The sequence below is a fragment of the Colossoma macropomum genome, unplaced genomic scaffold (genome assembly GCF_904425465.1).
Source record: "Colossoma macropomum unplaced genomic scaffold, Colossoma_macropomum, whole genome shotgun sequence".
NCBI lineage: Eukaryota > Metazoa > Chordata > Actinopteri > Characiformes > Serrasalmidae > Colossoma > Colossoma macropomum.
The window spans coordinates 2,529,971-2,549,320 of NW_023494787.1; the positions used below are offsets into that span (position 1 = coordinate 2,529,971).

The window sequence follows — 19,350 nt, forward strand, 5'->3', positions numbered from 1 at the left end:
CAACAAAAAGCACTCTTGACATTGTAACAATAGAAGAACCCTTTTCAAAAGGTTCTATACAGAACCATTTGTAGCACATTCATGCACATTTTCCATCACCCTGAGGAACCCTGAAGACCCCTTGAAGAACCATCTATATAGCACCCAGAAGGGTTCTTCTGCACACTTAAAAAGATGGCTCTTCAAGGGTTCTTTACTAAAGAATCCTCTTTTTTAAGAATGTACTGATCACCTGGTAGTTCGATCTCCACCCCTGCTTTAGTTCCTGGGTCACCGTCACGTATGCGGTGATGTTGAGGACTCACTGGTGGAGTTTTCCACAGCAGTGTTCTGTAAGACTAGGCGAGAAAGTGGTAGAAGTGGTCAGTAGCAGCAGCAGCGCCCTCTGCTGGACAAAACAAGCACAACGTGAGACGTCTGCCCGTCTGCTCTGCTGCAGGTCTTTCTTAGGATTTTCTGCTGTGTTTTTAATTCACGTGTTAAAAATGGGGACATTTCTGGGGACAGCTCCACTCAGGGACAGTCCACCAAAAACGGGGACGTCTGTTCACCCTGTTCTCATATTCACACTGTAGCGCTCACCACTATTAAAGGAGACGCAGCTTTCGCCCAAGTGGTGGTGCTTTATTTTCCAGCTGTTTTTGTCCACAGCCACGCCGTTCAAGCACCCAGAAGAGTTCTTCTGCACAAGATGGTTCTTCAAGGGTTCTTTACTAAAGAAAATGATTCTATATAGAACCATGAACACTCGAAGAACCTTTTGCATGATTAAATGGTTCTTTGCATCGCAAAATGGTTCTTCAGATTGATGGAGAACGTGTGGTAGACGGTTCTATATAGAATCGTTTTGAAAAGGGTTCTAAATAGCACCAAAAAGGGTTCTTCTATTGTTACAAGCTTGACATTGTAACAATAGAAGAACCCTTTTTGGTGCTTTATAGACCCGCAACGTTTGCGGTGATGTTGTGGACTCAATGGTGGAGTTTTCCACAGCAGTGTTCTGTAAAACTAGGCGAGAAAGTGGTAGAAGTGCTCAGTAGCAGCAGCAGCGCCCTCTGCTGGACAAAACAAGCGCAAGGTGAGACATCTGCCCTTTTCTGCTGTGTTTTTAATTCACATGTTAAAAATGAGGACATTCCGGGGACAGCTCCACTCAGGGACAGTCCACCAAAAAGTACTTACACTCATACTTACACTGTAGCGCTCACCACTATTCGCACAAGTGGTGGTGTTTTCTTTTCCAGCTGTTGTCGGCCACAGCCATGGCATACATTAGCAGAGTTTTCTTTCTCTAACAGCTCATTCGTTACCCAGCTATGGCGGCTCCTAGCCCCGCCCTCCACAATAAGAGTCCTTAGCAAAACCCAGTGAATAAATGCTGAGGATCACAAACCCAAAACTAACGTAAACATTTCTTGAACATGCTGTGTTATTAACAGATCATCATTATAGGCCTCTAACAGTCATCAGTCATCATTGGTTCATCTAAACGCTTCTGTCCAATCACAGGCTGTCCAATATTGTATGTTAGTTGTAGAATCTTTTTCTCTGCTCTTGTGCCCTTGTGTTTGCTATCCGGTGTGGTCCAGAGGAGGATGGGTTCCCCTTCTGACTCTTGGTTCCTCTCAGTGGTTCTTCCTCTTGCTCTGAGGGAGTTTTTCTTTCACACTGTTGCCCTATTTATTTTTTGTAAGGCTGCTTTGTGACAACAACAGAAAAAAACTACACTACATACTGAACACAATACAGACACTAACAGCAGAACATCACCCTGATTCTGGATCTGATCTTAACTTTATTAGCTTTTACTTTATTAGCTCTTAATTGTATTTATTAGCCCAATTTTATTATTTAAAAAAATTATTAGCTTTTACCTTATCACCTTTTAATTTTATTAGCGTTTATTTTATTTATTAGCACTTCATTTTTATTAGGTTTTCATTTAATTTATTACATGTTGATTTTATTAGCTTTATTTTATCAGCTATTAATTTATTAGCTTTTATTTTTTAATAAAACTTTTGTTTACTACCTGTTGACTGTATTTGCCTTTCGCTGTTGTCGGAAGAAAACCTTGTATCTCCATTTTTGTCATTTTTCAGTTTTTTGAATTTAATTTAATTTGAAAGTACCTGTTGTTCTTTACATTGTGTATAAATTTGATGATGAATGGACCAATAGAAACGGCCCAAAATGACTTGGAAAAAATTCTGGTTCCACTGACTTCCATTAAAAGTAAAGTAGGTTTTTTCCTTCTCCTGTAAAGTTACCATTCTGAAGATATGAGGTTTTCTTCTGACAACAGAGTTTTATTTTTAATTATCTGTTAATTTCATTAGGTTTGTTTATTAGCTATGAGTTAGTTTTTATTTATTACCTGCTGATTTTGTTGCAATTTAATAATCAGTTGTTGAACTTATTGGCTTTTATGGTATTTTTTAACTGTATTATCATTTATTAGCTAGTCTATTCGGTCTGTTGATTCAGGCCAATTTTTTTATTACATAAAATAAATAGAGAGAATGATACAATATAATGTAATATAAGTTGCCACATAAAATACATTCATCACTGAGAGTTACAGACGTTTACAGACATTCGCAGATGAAACAGCGCCACATGTTCGAGTGACGGAGCAAATAAAGGACAACATGAGTCAAAATTTCTGGCACTAAGAGCAGAATTTCAGTCTGGTTCTGTATCAGCGGTTAACTTTATTAGCGATATGATTCAGTACAAGCTCATCTGTTAAAAATCAATATTACAGTTCATTCAGCATCTGGTCTCATCGTCTACAGTGTTTACATGAACATCCAGACCAACGTAAAACAACAACACTGCATTAAATAAAGATACGACGGAGGGACGACTCAGTTTAGAGGAAAAACAATGAAAAAGTCCTACACAGAAAAGTGAAAATGGGCAAAAAAACTAAGAAAACAAAGAAAACAAACTACATCTAAATGTCTGAACCTGTGAAATCAGAGTCGAAGGCACGCAGAGTCAGAAAAACAGAGAAATATACACAAAAATATACATAAAGAGCACAAACGGCGTTACAGTTATCAATACAGGGTGATTTATAAAGTGAACGTAACCCAGAATTCAGAGTCTGATGAGACACAAACGTTTAATGCTTCAGTTTTTAGTCTTCACTCTTAAAAAAAGATGGTTCTTCAAGGGTTCTTTAGTAAAGACAATGGTTCTGTATAGAACCATGAACACTCAGAGAACCATTTGCATGAACAAAGGTTCTGTTCAGACTGCAAATTGCAGAGTGCTGCACAGGGTTCTATATAGCACCAAAAAGGGTTCTTCTATTGTTATGACATCAAGACTGTTACAACAGAAGACCCCTTGTTGGTGGTATGTAGAACCCTGTTCAAAAAGGTTCTATATAGAACCATCAGCACGTCCTCCATCAATCTAAAGAACCACTTCACCACGCAAAGAATGCTTTAATCATGCAAAGGGTTCTTTGAGTGTTCATGGTTCTATGTAGAAGCTTTCTGAACAGGGTTCTATATAACACCAAAAAGGGTTCTTCTATTGTTATGATGTCAAGCCTGTAACAAATGCTTTTTGGTGCTATATAGAACCCTTTCCAAAAAGGTTCTATACAGAACAATCTACAGCACATTCTCTATCAATCTGAAGAACCATTTCACCATGCACAGAACCCTTTAAGCATGCAAAGGACTCCTTGACTGTTAATGGTTCTACAAAACCTAAAAAAAAAAACCCTAAAGAACCCTTGAAGAACCATCTTTCTTAAGTGTGTGGACGTTTTCTCAGAACCTTTCTCAAGAACACATTTAAGAAAAAGCTCAGGAAGATACTGGAGAATGATGCCCAATGGTTCTAGGCAGAACCATGAACACTCAAAGAACCATTTGCATGCTTAAATGGTTCTCTCCATGGTGAAATAGGTCTTCAGATTGATGGAGAATGTGTTGTATATGGTTCTATACAGACCCTTTGTTAGAATGGCTCTATATAGCACCAAAAAATGTTCTATTGTTACAAGCTTGACCCTTAGAACCCTTAAGAACCATATACAACACATTCTCCATCAATCTGAAGAACCATTTCAACACCTTTGGTTCTTTGAGTGTTCATGGTTCTATGTAGAACCTTTGTCTTTACTAAAGAACCCTTGAAGAACCATATTTTTACGAGGGTAAGGGAGGGTACTAAATCACTGAAAGTTCCCGTTTAGAACTCTAACCATTAGATCAATAACTGTGCTGATCAGCTCGGTGATCAGCGCAGCTTTTATGATTTGGCCTGTAATGAACGCGTCATTCTGCCGGTTCTGCGCTGCAGCAGTGCTGAGGGGGAGGAGCAGCTCGGCGACCGAGTCATGTGTCTGATAGTGAATAAAGACGCTCTGTTCTGCTCAGAATCAGCTGCTGTGGATCCTCCAGCAGAACACTTCCCTCACACACTGCCAACCACCAGACAAGTGTTCAAAACTTCCACCGATTTTACAAAACGTCTCTATAATTAAGTGGTTAAGATGTAAACAGAGCCATTCAGAGTGGTTTGGTGTGAAACGCTCCGTTCTAGATAAACTTACAGAGTCAGAACTGTTCACAGTGGTGGTGATAGGAACCAGACGTCCACCTCTAAAAGCTCCCTCACAGAAAGTTACTACATGAAATGGTTATGAATTCACTGCCTGATGACTGAGACACTGAGTGCGTTTAAATGCACTTAATAATCTGATAACCGCAGAAAATCTGATTTTGTCAGTAATCTGATCAACACGTTTACATGCACTTGAGTAAGATAATGGGGAAACGCGACGTAAACGTAACGTAAAACTAAAACTTTTTTTAAACATCGCGCCGCTTTAGCTGAAAATATGAACAAACATCATCTAGAAGATGAAGAATATTTAAATCCTTTATTTCCTGTTTGGTTTCAGCGCCGCTCCAACAGTGTTTTGCTGCGTCTCACGACACCCACCGTCTGATCTCGCGCATGCACAGACTGAGAAATCAGATATAAATCAGAGTAAGAGTTCACATGTACTGAGAAATCTGATTACTGAGCTAAAATCCAGCCTCTTTATCAGATTTCTTAATCAGATTTCTAGATCAGAGTATGGTGTTCAGATGACCATTTGAATAATCGGATAACTGCAGAAATCTGATTATGATCGGATTATTGAGTGCATGCATACACATTCAATGTTTAATGATAGTTTTGAGAAGATTTTGGCCTTAAACTCCATTCATGGTGGAGGGATACATAATATGCAGGGTGCTGTGAGGCAAAATAGTCCCCAAAGAAAACATTATTTCAGATTTTCTACTATTTTCCATGACATCTGAACCAAATTCACACCAAACCAATCTGAAAAACTGTGCTGAACTAAAGCCCTCCAGGAGCAGTGCTCAGAGGTCAAAGGTCAGACTCCCCAGTAGCTCAAGAAGGTAAGGCACCATCTCCGTTGGCCTAAGGCTCCAATAAGCCCCGCCCCCCAACTGAGCTCTCACTGGGCTGGGTTTGGTTCTCCTATTAAAGTGACAGTTTTTAGGTGTTCAGCCAAGATGATCACTTCTTTGGAGCTACAGTGCTAATGCTGCTAACAAGTAATGGAAACTTATACCCCACCAATTAGCATGGTGCTAACTGCATGCCATGTGGAGCTGCTCAGTGTCTCTAATAGTCCCGATTGTGGTTTCTGACTCTGTATGACTCACTGTGATCTACAAACAGGGAATACAGTATGTTAGCATAGGTAAAACATCAGCAGCCACCTATGTTTTGTTGATCATTTTGTTTGTTGCTTATTAGCTACATTAGCCTCGGAGCTCCAGCGCAAAACTAAGGAGAAAAGGTAAATCTGATTGACTTTATTATGCAAGTTATGCATGATAATAAGCTACTCAGTGGTAACATGTTTGGCCATGGCAGCCTCGACCATCTCTAAAGGCATTATTAAGTGTAACCCAGCCCAGCGCAGTCCAAAAATATCGGGACAGTCCTTTATGGGTGTTTCTGGGTATGTGTTATTTATTGTATTGTGTTTTTATAGGTATTGAGGCAAATCAGTTGACACAGTGTGAAAGTTATAATCGGCTGCACATCTTCTGTGCACAATGACTTACATGTAAGCACTGATCTAAGACCAGCTTTAACATCCACATCAGAAAAGTATTTAATTAAAAAAAAAAAAAATCCAATCAGGAATCCTCACTTTAAGGAATTCTTTAGTTTTACTAAAATATGTGTCAGTATCTTTTACAACTAGCCTGCATCATCAAGCTTGTCTTTTGAGTTAATGCACATAAACCAAAGTGACAATTACAAAATAAAAGAGAAACTGATTCAGAATATGCCTGAAAAAATAATAACGAGTGTAATCGCACTTATCAACGACAGTCAGCTCGGCTGTGAAAGGCAACTGTAGCTGAAAACAGAATAATAACAAACTGTGGTGCAGAAAAACCCTGAAACTGTGATTTACATGAAAAATAAACATCCACAGTGCAGGAATAACTGACTTATATTAGAATACACAATTAAGCAGAGCTGAGCATTCAGATTTAAAGAGAAATTCCAAACAAACTAGGAAAAACTCCCTTCTGATGATGTATTTTGAGGGTAGGAGGAGCTTTTTAAAAACTACAACTGCTTTGTGGTAGATTTTTTTGGGGCCCTTAGCAAAAAAAAAAAAAGATTTTTTTGTAGTACAAAAAAAGGTTCTGTGACGTGTAACACCAGTGGAACCTTTTTCAGTGCTATACAGAGCCAAATTTATAAAGGTTCTTTAAGAAGCATAGACAACAGGTTTTCCATCATAGAAAAGGACCTTTAAAGATGTAAAGAACCATTTATGCATTCAAATAGTTCTTTGAGTGTTTACGGTTTAATATTATATATATATATATATATATGTGTGTACACATTTTTTAAGGATGTATTTTTATCTGACGAATGTAAAGTGATGCCAGATGGCTAACATTTCTGCTAGAAGGCTCAAAAACTTACATTTCATACAGTCGGCCTTCAAACCTCCCCCAAAAACAATTGTAGTTTTTCAAAAATTCCTCCTACCTTCAAGCTACATCATCAGGAGCAGTGTTCCTTTAATTATGTGTACAGATAATGATAGACATAAATAACAAAGGCAGAACAAAAAACAGATAATCTGCGAAACATGGTGGAGGTAGTGCCAAGCAATGCAATTCAGTCTGTGATGTAAACTAAATGCAGCCACTTACTAATTATGAAAAAAATGGAGGTGTACAGAAACAAAAAAGGTGTTTACGCAACAAAATGAAAAAACCTTCATTATAGCTGATAAAGCATGAACGTAACTGGCTGTAGAGGAGACCACCTGAGTAACTAATACATTAAATTGTCCCAATACATATGCTCACAAAACGGTGGCAGCATTCCAAAAGTGTGAAATAAACATGCCCAGAAACACCCTGTCAATAAGACTATCCACACCTTACTACACCTTTAATCTTATTCCTCTTTCGTTTATAATTAAACAGCCTGAACACACAGAAAAAAATAATTCTGTCACAATATTTTGTGAAGACACTGTAGTAAAATGGGAACTGACTGAGAGTAACAACTGGAAGAAATGTATGGGGAAAAATTAAACCGTACAAGAAAGAAAAAAGACAGAAAGGCTCAGATGTGACATCCACGTGCAGCAGCATTCACAGGGGTTTAACAGAGAATCCTTCAGAAGTCCTGCTCCGGCCAGTTTTACCATCTCTTTTTTAACCATTTCTTTCACCATGATCAACATCAGTGTGCAGCACCTCCTCCCAGCCAGGAGGGGCAGTGAATCTCCACATGGCAACCATAGAAATACTGCAGTATTGTAGAAAATGGAAAGGCCAAAGCACAGCGGTGTGTGGCTGAACTCCGGCTCTGGGGTGAAGAGCACACAGGTGAGACGTTCCTCCGTTACCGTAGTGACGCGCGGACCTCCAAGATGCGCTGACGAAGGTGGGCCATAAACTCAAACATGGTAGCTGCCAGAGACTGATGGATAAGGTAGCGCGGGAGACGACCCTGATAGAGAAACACGGAGGAGAGAAAGAACAAGAAAATAGAGAGAGAGAGAGAAAACTGATCAGTTACTATTTTAACTTATTCAGTATCTACTATAAATTAATCAGTATTTACTATGAATTATTCAGCATCTACTATGAATTAATCAGTATTTACTATGAATTATTCAGTATCTATTATGAATTAATCAGTATCCACTATGAATTATTCAGTATTTACTATGAATTATTCAGTATTTACTATGAATTATTCAGTATCTACTATGAATTATTCAGTATCTACTATGAATTATTCAGTATCTATAATGAATTAATCAGTATTTACTATGAATTATTCAGTATCCACTATGAATTATTCAGTATCTATTATGAATTAATCAGTATTTACTATGAATTATTCAGTATCCACTATTAATAATTCAGTATCTACTATGAATTACTCAGAACTAAGGTCTGCAGGTGTGAAAGTGAGGAACTAAAGTGTGGACCTGTATATAGACAGTTTAAGGGGTTAATGTTTCTTCACTTCTACATCTTTATCAAGCATAAGAAATTTACAAAAAAACTTGATTAAATAAATAAATATATACTGTAAGAGTCCAGAGGTAAGAAGATTCACCTTGAGGTCAGTGTTGAGCACCCAGATGAAAGTGCAGACTGAAGGATTACTGCTGGACTTCAGCACCACAAACCCACCTGGACCATTCTCACCCCTGCAGGAGAGACAAAGACACAGTAATGACACCTAATCTAATAAACCTCCAGTCCTATCAGATTAGCTTTACCTACAGATTAGGCTCACCTGGAGAGGTTCTGTAACTTAATTACTGACCAGATGTGTTTACAGTTTTTACAGTCTGATGGTAATAATTGTGGAGCGATTTTAATCCAGTATGAATCTGCAGTGTGTAGTTTTACAGTCTGACTGTAATAATTGTGGAGTGATTTTAATCCAGTATGAATCTGCAGTGTGTAGTTTTACAGTCTGACAGTAATAATTGTGGAGTGATTTTAATCCAGTATGAATCTGCAGTGTGTGTAGTTTTACAGTCTGACGGTAATAATTGTGGAGTGATTTTAATCCAGTATGAATCTGCAGTGTGTGTAGTTTTACAGTCTGACGGTAATAATTGTGGAGTGATTTTAATCCAGTATGAATCTGCAGTGTGTGTAGTTTTACAGTCTGACAGTAATAATTGTGGAGTGATTTTAATCCAGTATGAATCTGCAGTGTGTGTAGTTTTACAGTCTGACAGTAATAATTGTGGAGTGATTTTAATCCAGTATGAATCTGCAGTGTGTGTAGTTTTACAGTCTGACTGTAATAATTGTGGAGTGATTTTAATCCAGTATGAATCTGCAGTGTGTGTAGTTTTACAGTCTGACTGTAATAATTGTGGAGTGATTTTAATCCAGTATGAATCTGCAGTGTGTGTAGTTTTACAGTCTGACTGTAATAATTGTGGAGTGATTTTAATCCAGTATGAATCTGCAGTGTGTGTAGTTTTACAGTCTGACTGTAATAATTGTGGAGTGATTTTAATCCAGTATGAATCTGCAGTGTGTAGTTTTACAGTCTGACGGTAATAATTGTGGAGTGATTTTAATCCAGTATGAATCTGCAGTGTGTAGTTTTACAGTCTGACAGTAATAATCGTGGAGAGATTTTAATCCAGTATGAATCTGCAGTGTGTGTAGTTTGACGGTAATAATCGTGGAGAGATTTTAATCCAGTATGAATCTGCAGTGTGTGTAGTTTTACAGTCTGACGGTAATAATCGTGGAGAGATTTTAATCCAGTATGAATCTTCAGTGTGTGTAGTTTGACGGTAATAATCGTGGAGAGATTTTAATCCAGTATGAATCATCTTGTAAAACTTTTCCCGCTTAAACAGGGCTTTTGAAAGAGTGAGCTGTGTTCACATTTTAAATAAAGGGGAAAAACAGCATGTGTGAGTGAAGGACGTACCGAACGTAGCGACTGTGTGGAGGTTTGGCACCATGATTGGTCGACATGCCGGCCGAGATGTAACGATCTTTCTTCCGCTCCACTCTACGAACATTTACAAAATCCCTGAGAGAGAGAGAGAGAGAGAGAGAGAGAGAGAGAGAGAGAGAGAGAGAAACAGCTTGATGACATCATTCCACAGTCAAAAGAAACTACTGTTACGCTCTGTTAAGGTCATGACATTTACACGCTCATTTATGGCTTTCAGTGGACACCCCCTACTGGCTAGAGTATACACTGCAGCCCCTACTGGCCAGAGTATTCACTGTACCCCCTACTGGCCAGAGTATTCGCTGTACCCCCTACTGGTCAGTGTATTAAATGCGACCCCTTTTGGCCAGAGTATTTATTGCACCCCCTACTGGCCAGACCTGTGCACTTGCAACAACATTTGCTTTAGCTAGTCTTCCTCTCTGTTTTAGATTATGTAGTAAACGCTGGTAAAGTTCAGTGTGCGTGTGAGTGTGTGTGTGTGTGTGTGTACCTGGGAGAAACGACTCCTCCTGCTGCTCCTGCAGACACATCATACGATACCAGTGTGTTATCATCCACTCTCTGTAAAATCTGCACACAAACACACAGGAAAAAAAACAATTTAAAATGATAAATAATGATTAAATCAGAGAGATTGTGTGCAAAGACAAGACGTCAGACAAAAAAGATGTACACGACTTTTAAGCCACAAAATGTGGTGGTCTCGAGTTCATACAGTACAGTATGCATTATTTTCACTTACAACTGTGCTGATGCTCTTATAAATTCATTAATTTTTTAAATATTGTGATATCACATCATTAGTAGAAAACACTGTGATATAAGTGAGTTCATAACACTCACCTGTAATTCTTCTTACCAATTTCATAGCTGTTATTGATAATTATCAATAAATCGATAAGTGGTCCCAGCCCTGGTGTTCAGTGTGTGAGATGGTGAGTGTGAGTGTACCTGGCACGCTGACACTGTTCTGTTCCACTGCACCATCTTCTCCGGCTGTAGAATGACCTCCTGATACACCAGCTCAGCAGCACACTGCAGTAGCGCCTACACCATAACAAGAGCTAATGAGTGTTCACACTACAGGTGTTCACGTCAGGGGTCTTACATTCAGGCTATGCGTCTTGCGTTCACGTTACAGGCTTTGCGTTCACGGCCTTGCGCTCAGGATACAGGCCATGTGTTGACGTTACAGACCTTATGTTCACGTAATGGACCTTATGCTCACGTTACGGACCTTACGCTCACGTTACGGACCTTACGCTCACGTTACGGGCATTACATTCACGTTAGGGGCCATGTGTTCACGTTATGGGCCTTACCTTCACGTCACGGGCCATGTGTTCACCTTACAGACCTTATGTTCACGTTACGGGCCATGCGTTCACGTTACGGGCCTTACGTTCACGATAGGGGCCATGTGTTGACATTACGGGCCTTACGTTCACGTTACGGACCTTAGGCTCACGTTACGGAACTTACGCTCATGTTACGGGCATTACGTTCACGTTAGGGGCCATTTGTTCACGTTACGGGCCTTACCTTCACGTTACGGGCCACGTGTTCACCTTATGGACCTTATGTTCACATAATGGACCTTACGTTCACATTACGGGCCTTACGTTCACGTTACGGGCCTTACGTTCACGTTATGGACCTTACGTTCACGTTACGGGCCATGCGTTGACGTTACGGGCCATGCGTTGGCGTTACGGGCCATGCGTTGGCGTTACGGACCTTATGTTCACGTTACGGGCCTTACGTTCACATAATGGACCTTACGTTCACGTTACAGGCCATGTGTTCACATTACAGGCCTTACGTTCACGTTACCGGCCTTACGTTCACGTTATGGACCATGTGTTCACGTTACGGGCCTTACGTTCACGTTACAGGCCTTACGTTCACGTTACCGGCCTTACGTTCACGTTATGGACCATGTGTTCACGTTACGGGCCATGTGTTCACGTTACGGGCCATGCGTTCACGTTACGGACGTTACGTTCACGTTACGGGCCTTACGTTCACGTTACGGGCCTTATGTTCACATAATGGACCTTACGTTCACATTACAGGCCATGTGTTCACATTACAGGCCTTACATTCACGTTACGGACCTTACGTTCACGTTACCGGCCTTACGTTCACGTTATGGACCATGTGTTCACGTTACGGGCCATGCGTTCACGTTACAGACGTTACGTTCACGTTACGGGCCTTACGTTCACGTTACGGGCCATGTGTTCACATTACGGGCCTTACGTTCACGTTACGGACCTTACGTTCACGTTACGGGCCTTACGTTCACGTTACGGGCCTTACGTTCACGTTACGGACCATGTGTTCACGTTACGGGCCATGTGTTCACGTCACGGGCCATGTGTTCACGTTACGGACCTTACGTTCACATTATGGGCCTTACGTTCACGTTACGGGCCTTACATTCACGTTACGGGCCTTACGTTCACGTTACGGGCCTTACGTTCACGTTACGGACCTTACGTTCACATTATGGGCCTTACGTTCACGTTATGGGCCTTACGTTCACGTTACGGACCTTACGTTCATGTTATGGGCCTTACGTTCACGTTATGGGCTTTACGTTCACGTTATGGACCTTACATTCACGTTATGGGCCTTATGTTCACGTTATGGGCCTTACGTTCACATAATGGACCTTAATACATAACAGTGCTTGTGTTCATGTTCCAGGTCTTGTGTTAACCTTATGGGACTTGTATTCGTGTTATGGGCATTGTGTTATTGTTACGAGGCTTATGCTCACATTACAGCCCTGCTGTTCACAGTCTTACATTTGTGTGTTATGGGTCTTGCGTTCACGTTATGGGCCTAATGACATCATGTTACAAGGCTTATGCTCACATTACAAGCCATAAGTTCATGTCACAGTCCTTACTACCACATTACAAGTCATACATTCACATTATGGGCCTTGTGTTCATGTTTATCATTTTTTTTTACAGTAAAAAAGATATTAAGCAAAAATACAGAGAAGGATGAGAGAGAAGAGGATACCTTCAGGATGAACGTCTTTCCATGGAAGGGGATTTCCAGCGTGTACACACAGTCCCCCATGTCCTACACACACAAACACACCTCAGCTTCATATTTCAATTCATATATTAATAAGACCATACATCACTGCTTCGGTTGCTTCTGGGAAAAAGAGTATTTTGTAAAAATACTTGATAAGTAGCATACAAATATGCAAATGAGCTTTGTAACCAATCATAATGTGATTTACGGTTATTGGTTGTTTTCATGTAATCCAACAAAAGGAAATCATTTCGGGCTGGCCCCGTTTATAACTTCACAACTGTACTTTTAAAAATGTTGCAAGTTCAAATGTTTTACAATCACGACAGGCTCTTTTCACAAGAAACAGAAGTTTGTAAACACTGCGTAAAATAAGTTCTGCTATCGCCTTTCGGACAGCTACCATCCTCAGAAATACAGGCGTTGGAATCACCACAGAAAGGCGTCTCACTCTATCTTTATCACGATTACGAAGATTGAAATTCGAGAATGTGTCCAGAATGGTTGGAGAACCAAACACACAACAATGTGGGAGTCCAAACTAAATAAAGGATATAAATGCTTCGTGGAAAAATTCCTTCACAGCTATCAGAGCACAGTAACGTCAGCTACATCTACAGAGAGATAAATCATGAAAATAACTACAACCAAAATACTAGAGTGTGTTAGCTGGAGACTACTGGAACCAGTTTAACTGTCGGAGGTTGACGCCTGCGTATCAAATTATCCGTCTCTATATCTGTTTGTGTATCTTTGTGATGATCCAGCTCAGAAATCCAGTTCAAACACTTCCTGAATCTGTAGAGTCGCCCTTTCCACTCCATCTTATCACGAGATCATACGAGACTCACATCCGGAGTTATGAGCCTATGAAGAGGGGCTGAGATACACGTCATCTGCCTCTCACCGTGTGGAACTGGTGGATTGGTGTGTCCGTCTACATTCTGTGTGAAACTGACCAATGGACACTCAGGAAATCACTAAGGACTGACCGTCACGCCGGAAACCCTTCATTCTTTATTCAGTCCACATCGGAGACTCATGTGAAACGGCGTGCAGAGAGTTTACAGCTGCTGAAGCTGCTGCAGCGGTTTTGGAAAGTAGTGATGAAGATAACGGAGCATTTAGATATGAAACATATGAGGATCATGATATATGAAGAGCCTTTAAATGAGAGTTTAAGAAGAGATGGACAGATCGAGAAAAGACCTTTAGAACCCAAAGGGTTAACTACATTAACTATCCACGCTACGTTACTGAGTTACTGAGCATTATATTATTATGTATAACTGAAGAAAAACCCCGACCTCCATCACTTCTCTGACTGCATGGCACCTGCTTCCTGTTTCTATGTATAAGCGTCCTGTTCTCTTATCACTTCACTGTTAATAAAACTCGCATGGGAGCTGCAGCTTCGTCCTGTCTGAGTTAACTTTGAGGGAAAATCCACATCAAACTCTACACCCTGAGAGTATCCAGCCCTTCTAATGAGTGAACTAAGGAGTCACCCATTACTCACACAGCGTGTATAATCTCCACTGAACAACAGCTGCTAATGTCACCATGCCCAGTACCAAGTGTGGGCTAGAGGGGTATAAAGCCCCCCAGCATTGGGCTGTGGAGCAGCTCCCTGAAGTAATATCTATCATAAAAATCAATATATCATCCCTCAACAGAGAACAGACTTCAACTGGGCATTGTTCTCAAATTTCCTTCCTTCATTATTTCCGTTTTTCATTCCTTTCCTATTTCTTTATTTCCCTCCTTTCCTATTTCCTTATTTCCTTCCTTCCATATTTCCCTTTTTCCTTCCTTCCTTATTTCCGTTTTTCATTCCTTTCCTATTTCCTTCCTTCCATATTTCCCTTTTTCCTTCCTTCCTTATTTCCGTTTTTCATTCCTTTCCTTATTTCCTTCCTTTCCTATTTCCTTCCTTTCCTATTTCCTTATTTCCTTGCTTCCATATTTCCCTTTTTCCTTCCTTCCTTCCTTATTCCCTTTTTCCTTCCTTCCTTATTTCCTTTTTCCGTTCCTTCCTTATTTCCTTTTTCCGTTCCTTCCTTATTTCCCTTTTTCCTTCCTTCCTTACTTCCGTTCTTCCTTCCTTCCCCATTTCCTTCCTATGTCGGTTGGGTAGCAGGATGATAGGATTCAACGTCAGTAATGTAATACCTGAAGTGTGTAGTAACCTTTTCTTAAAACCACTGAGAAGATAAAAACAATAAACACAACAAACCTACACACAGTAGAAGAAAACAAACTTTTTTGTTGCTCTGTACTTGTTTCATGTTTTTCTGCAAAGGGGACTAAAAGATGATAAAGATGAGGTAGATATATCAAGCGTAACCTTTCACGTCTGATAATTACCTTTTATTTATATGACGGTCATTATGATCACTGCCCTCTTTTTTCGTGTTTAAAGGTGATAGTATTTGCTGCGTTTATCCAAATGAGCTGCTGCACTGACTTAGCCACATTAACGCAGCTCTGAACGTGGACTTCTGTTCTTTCTTCTGTTCTGGAGTTTTGCTTTGTCCTGTTATGGAGATTATTATGGTCTGTCCGCCCCAGCGAGGAAGAATTCTAATGGAAACCTCCACCACAGAGCTGTACATCCACACACTTACGTTATTCTTCTCAAACTTCCAGTTTTCCTCCTGAGACAGGATCTGTTCCACCACAGCCATCGCCTCGCGGCCCTGCCGCACAAACTCCTTCTCCTGACGCGCAAGGAAACACAGCACACAGTTTAGCATGAATGATTAAAAAAGGAACCACGTTCTATAAGAAAAAGACCCTCTGACTGCCAGCGGCTCTCGGGGACATCAGACCATAAACATTAGATAAACCAGCAGCACTGAAATACATACAGATGACTAAACAAACAAAAAGGTAGAAATATTATCTTTTCCTCGAGCAATGTATTATTTTTGATTATAACTGACTCATAGGATATTATGGTTGTCATTCAAGTGGGATGTTTGGCTCAACAGTAGAAATCTTGATTAAAAGTGATACACAAAATGTTTAAATCTTACACAAAACTGTTACAATGTAACAGGATATTTCACATTAATAAGGCTTTGTTCATTACCATATTTTATTGTTTACTATTGTCACAACAAAAACATTACTGTTACATCAAAACAGACAAAACACAAACATGAAATATTGTTTAATCCCACTTTTCATGTTTTTTTTAATTATTATTATTATACAGTAGTAATAGTAGTAGTAATAGTAGTAGTAATAATAGTAATATAGTGGTAGTATTAGTAATAATAGTAATACAGTAGTAATAGTAGTAATATAGTAGTAGTAGTAATAATAATAGTAATACAGTAGTAATAAAAGTAATATAGTAGTAGTAGTTGTGATAATAGTAATACAGTAGTAATAGTAGTAGTAATAGTAGTAGTAATAATAGTAATATAGTAGTAGTAGTAGTAGTAGTAATAGTAGTAATAATAGTAATAAATGTAAATTGAGTGATGGAGATGAATTTAAAAATGAGCACCTGTGCAGTTACTGCTCTCCTGCCGAGACCTTCTTCATCAAGATCTTCCTCGGAACCTACACAGACACAGACACAGTTCAGAGTGTGAAAAGCAGGCTCAATAAAGAGAAACTTGAGATGCACAAAGTTGCAGTAAATAAACTAAAAAACAAATAAATAACTGAAAACTGTCTGCAGGAGCTGAAACAGTAATGTATGTGTGTGTAATGTGTAGGTGACCTGCGAGTGACTCCGGAGGAGAGTAGAACTGGCCGTCGGACACGGCTCTGGGGTAGATCATACGAGCGCTCTCACACGCTGCATTCACGGCCGCCAGGTACACTGAGAGAGAAAGACAATCAACACAGTAAAACACCACCCTGTCTTTTCACCGCTCACCAGCAGTGAAACATTTAAATATAGGTAATGGGCGATTTTCAAGGACTGAATATCAGTGTAGGACGATACCTAAGGTTTGAATATAGGTAATGGGCGATACTCAAGGACTGAATATCGGTGTAGGACGATACCTAAGGTTTGAATATAGGTAATGGGCGATACTCAAGGACTGAATATCGGTGTAGGACGATACCTAAGGTTTGAATATAGGTAATGGGCGATACTCAAGGACTGAATATCAGTGTAGGACGATACCTAAGGTTTGAATATAGGTAATGGGCGATACTCAAGGACTAAATATCAGTGTAGGACGATACTTAAGGTTTGAATATAGGTAATGGCCAATATTAAAGGTTTAAATATCACATCGGTTGATACTCAAAGTTTAAATATCTGTTTCAGTACTGAAAAACAAAAAGTGGTATCATGCCATCTCTCTAGATGAAGCTCAATAAAGTTCACCTCAAAGCTGAGATTCAAATTCACAACAAACATCTCTGGTCTCCAAATCTCTGTATATTTCTGTTTTGTCACAGCACCTCACAGCTGGTTTCAGTGACGGTTTTTTCAACATGCAAAACAAGTTTCTGTTTCGTGACAAAGACACAAAGGCCATGAGATGCCCACGGCTCCGTCTCTGCTCAAGCGGGGATGAGTCCAGCTGGGCGGCGTAGTAGTGAATACCCTCTCTGTTTCGGCGCTGTGGCTCCGTCAGCCGTCCCGGTTTAATCACACCCTGTTACATCACTGCACTGTCAAAGTAGCCTCTGTTGCATCACTGCTGGACTGGAGGTCCTCAGCACTGAGAGGTAAACAGCACTCCTTCTCGAGGATGATTTACAATGCATGACTGCTTCGTACGCAAGAAGGACCCTTCACTCTCCTCCTGATGGACGGGCTTGACTTTTGGAAGATCATCAAGCAGATAAAGAACACTGACCTGATCAGTCTATGATATTCTAATCAGTTGTATAAAAGCCATTCTTGATAAGTTTGTCTAATATGGACCCTAGTCTTCATTCTCCGCAATCAACAAACTACTGTATATAATACCCCTCAGAGTGGTTACATCTTATTTAAAATATATTTATATAATGTATATTAATTTTCCAGCCTTTTCGTCCCTTAGAATTAAAGAGATTGTTTTAGTTCCTGTGCCATTAAGACAGATACATGTAAATGAGCTCTGTTCTGACTGGCTGTTCTGTATTGTGTCTTGCTCAAAAAGCAGCCTGAGTCAAAATGTGGATCAATCTGTTAGGCTGGGACTGAAATCCTCAGGGCTTCGGGGGAAATAAACTATGTGGATTCTTTGGAAGCTGCAGTGATCTTTTTGCTTCCTGACATCCAGGAACAGCACAACACTTAATCGCTTTGACACAACGTCCACTCCAATAACTCAGACTGTCTGCAGGAACAGCACTAAACATCACTTCAACAGGAAGAGGCAGGGCTAAACTGCTGTAGCTGAATGGGTGGGGCTAAACTGCTGTAGCTGAATGGTGGGGCTAAACTGCTGTAGCTGAATGGTGGAGCTAAACTGCTGTAGCTGAATGGTGGAGCTAAACTGCTGTAGACTGAATGGGTGGAGCTAAACTGCTGTAGCTGAATGGTGGGGCTAAACTGCTGTAGCTGAATGGTGGGGCTAAACTGCTGTAGCTGAATGGTGGGGCTAAACTGCTGTAACCTGAACGGGCAGGGCCGAATGGGAGGTCATATATAGATGTGTTCATGGTTGTGATGTCACTGATGAATTTTAAATAGGCTGTTTAGCAGCTTAGCTTCAATATATGGTCTGTACGGACTGCAAGGTACAAACTTTAACGATGTTTATAAAGTACAGTTTCAGGAAAATGAAGAAAACAAAGGCTGTTCACGTAAAACTTCCTACTTCCACACAACTATGCTGACAAAACACAGTTTCATAAGTTGTATAATCTGAGTGTTCGAAGGCTTGCGCAGGTCGACAGAAATTAGCAGATAAACAAATATCAGACACATGACAAACAGGTAAATAGAATATTTTATTACACAAAGTTATGCAGGACATAAAAAACGTAAAATTTAAGTGAGCTGTGAGTTCATCATTTGTATGAAACAATCGTTTCATGTTGTAATAAATGAGGTTAAATGTATGGAAACATACATTATTTTTTATTCTTTTTGGATTATCTAACTAATAACATGTTAAATTGTTTATAGAACAAAATATAAATTACATATCTCAATGATAAACCTGTCAAATCATCAAATTAGGCTAATTAATTCTCTTGGCTATTGCCTCACTGTGCAAATGTATGCTCTTAAAAACAAATGTTCCCAAGAGGTTCTTGGTTTGGACATACTGTAAA

General features: G+C 39.8%; 1 protein-coding gene across 3 annotated transcripts in view; it reads right to left on the reverse strand.

Annotated features, from left to right (window-relative positions):
* Positions 1-6,208: 6,208 nt before the first annotated feature.
* Positions 6,209-19,350, reverse strand: part of stard3 (StAR-related lipid transfer (START) domain containing 3) — a 36,479-nt gene continuing 23,337 nt past the window's right edge. For all 3 annotated transcript variants that reach the window (XM_036565854.1, XM_036565856.1, XM_036565857.1), the window contains exons 7-15: positions 16,841-16,942; positions 16,622-16,677; positions 15,732-15,824; positions 13,084-13,146; positions 10,999-11,094; positions 10,538-10,617; positions 10,015-10,119; positions 8,665-8,758; positions 6,209-8,046 (exon numbers count right to left, since the gene is read on the reverse strand). In XM_036565854.1, coding sequence (XP_036421747.1) covers positions 7,939-8,046; positions 8,665-8,758; positions 10,015-10,119; positions 10,538-10,617; positions 10,999-11,094; positions 13,084-13,146; positions 15,732-15,824; positions 16,622-16,677; positions 16,841-16,942 — 797 coding nt within the window. In that variant the 3' untranslated portion in view covers positions 6,209-7,938. The remainder of the gene's footprint in view (positions 8,047-8,664; positions 8,759-10,014; positions 10,120-10,537; positions 10,618-10,998; positions 11,095-13,083; positions 13,147-15,731; positions 15,825-16,621; positions 16,678-16,840; positions 16,943-19,350) is intronic.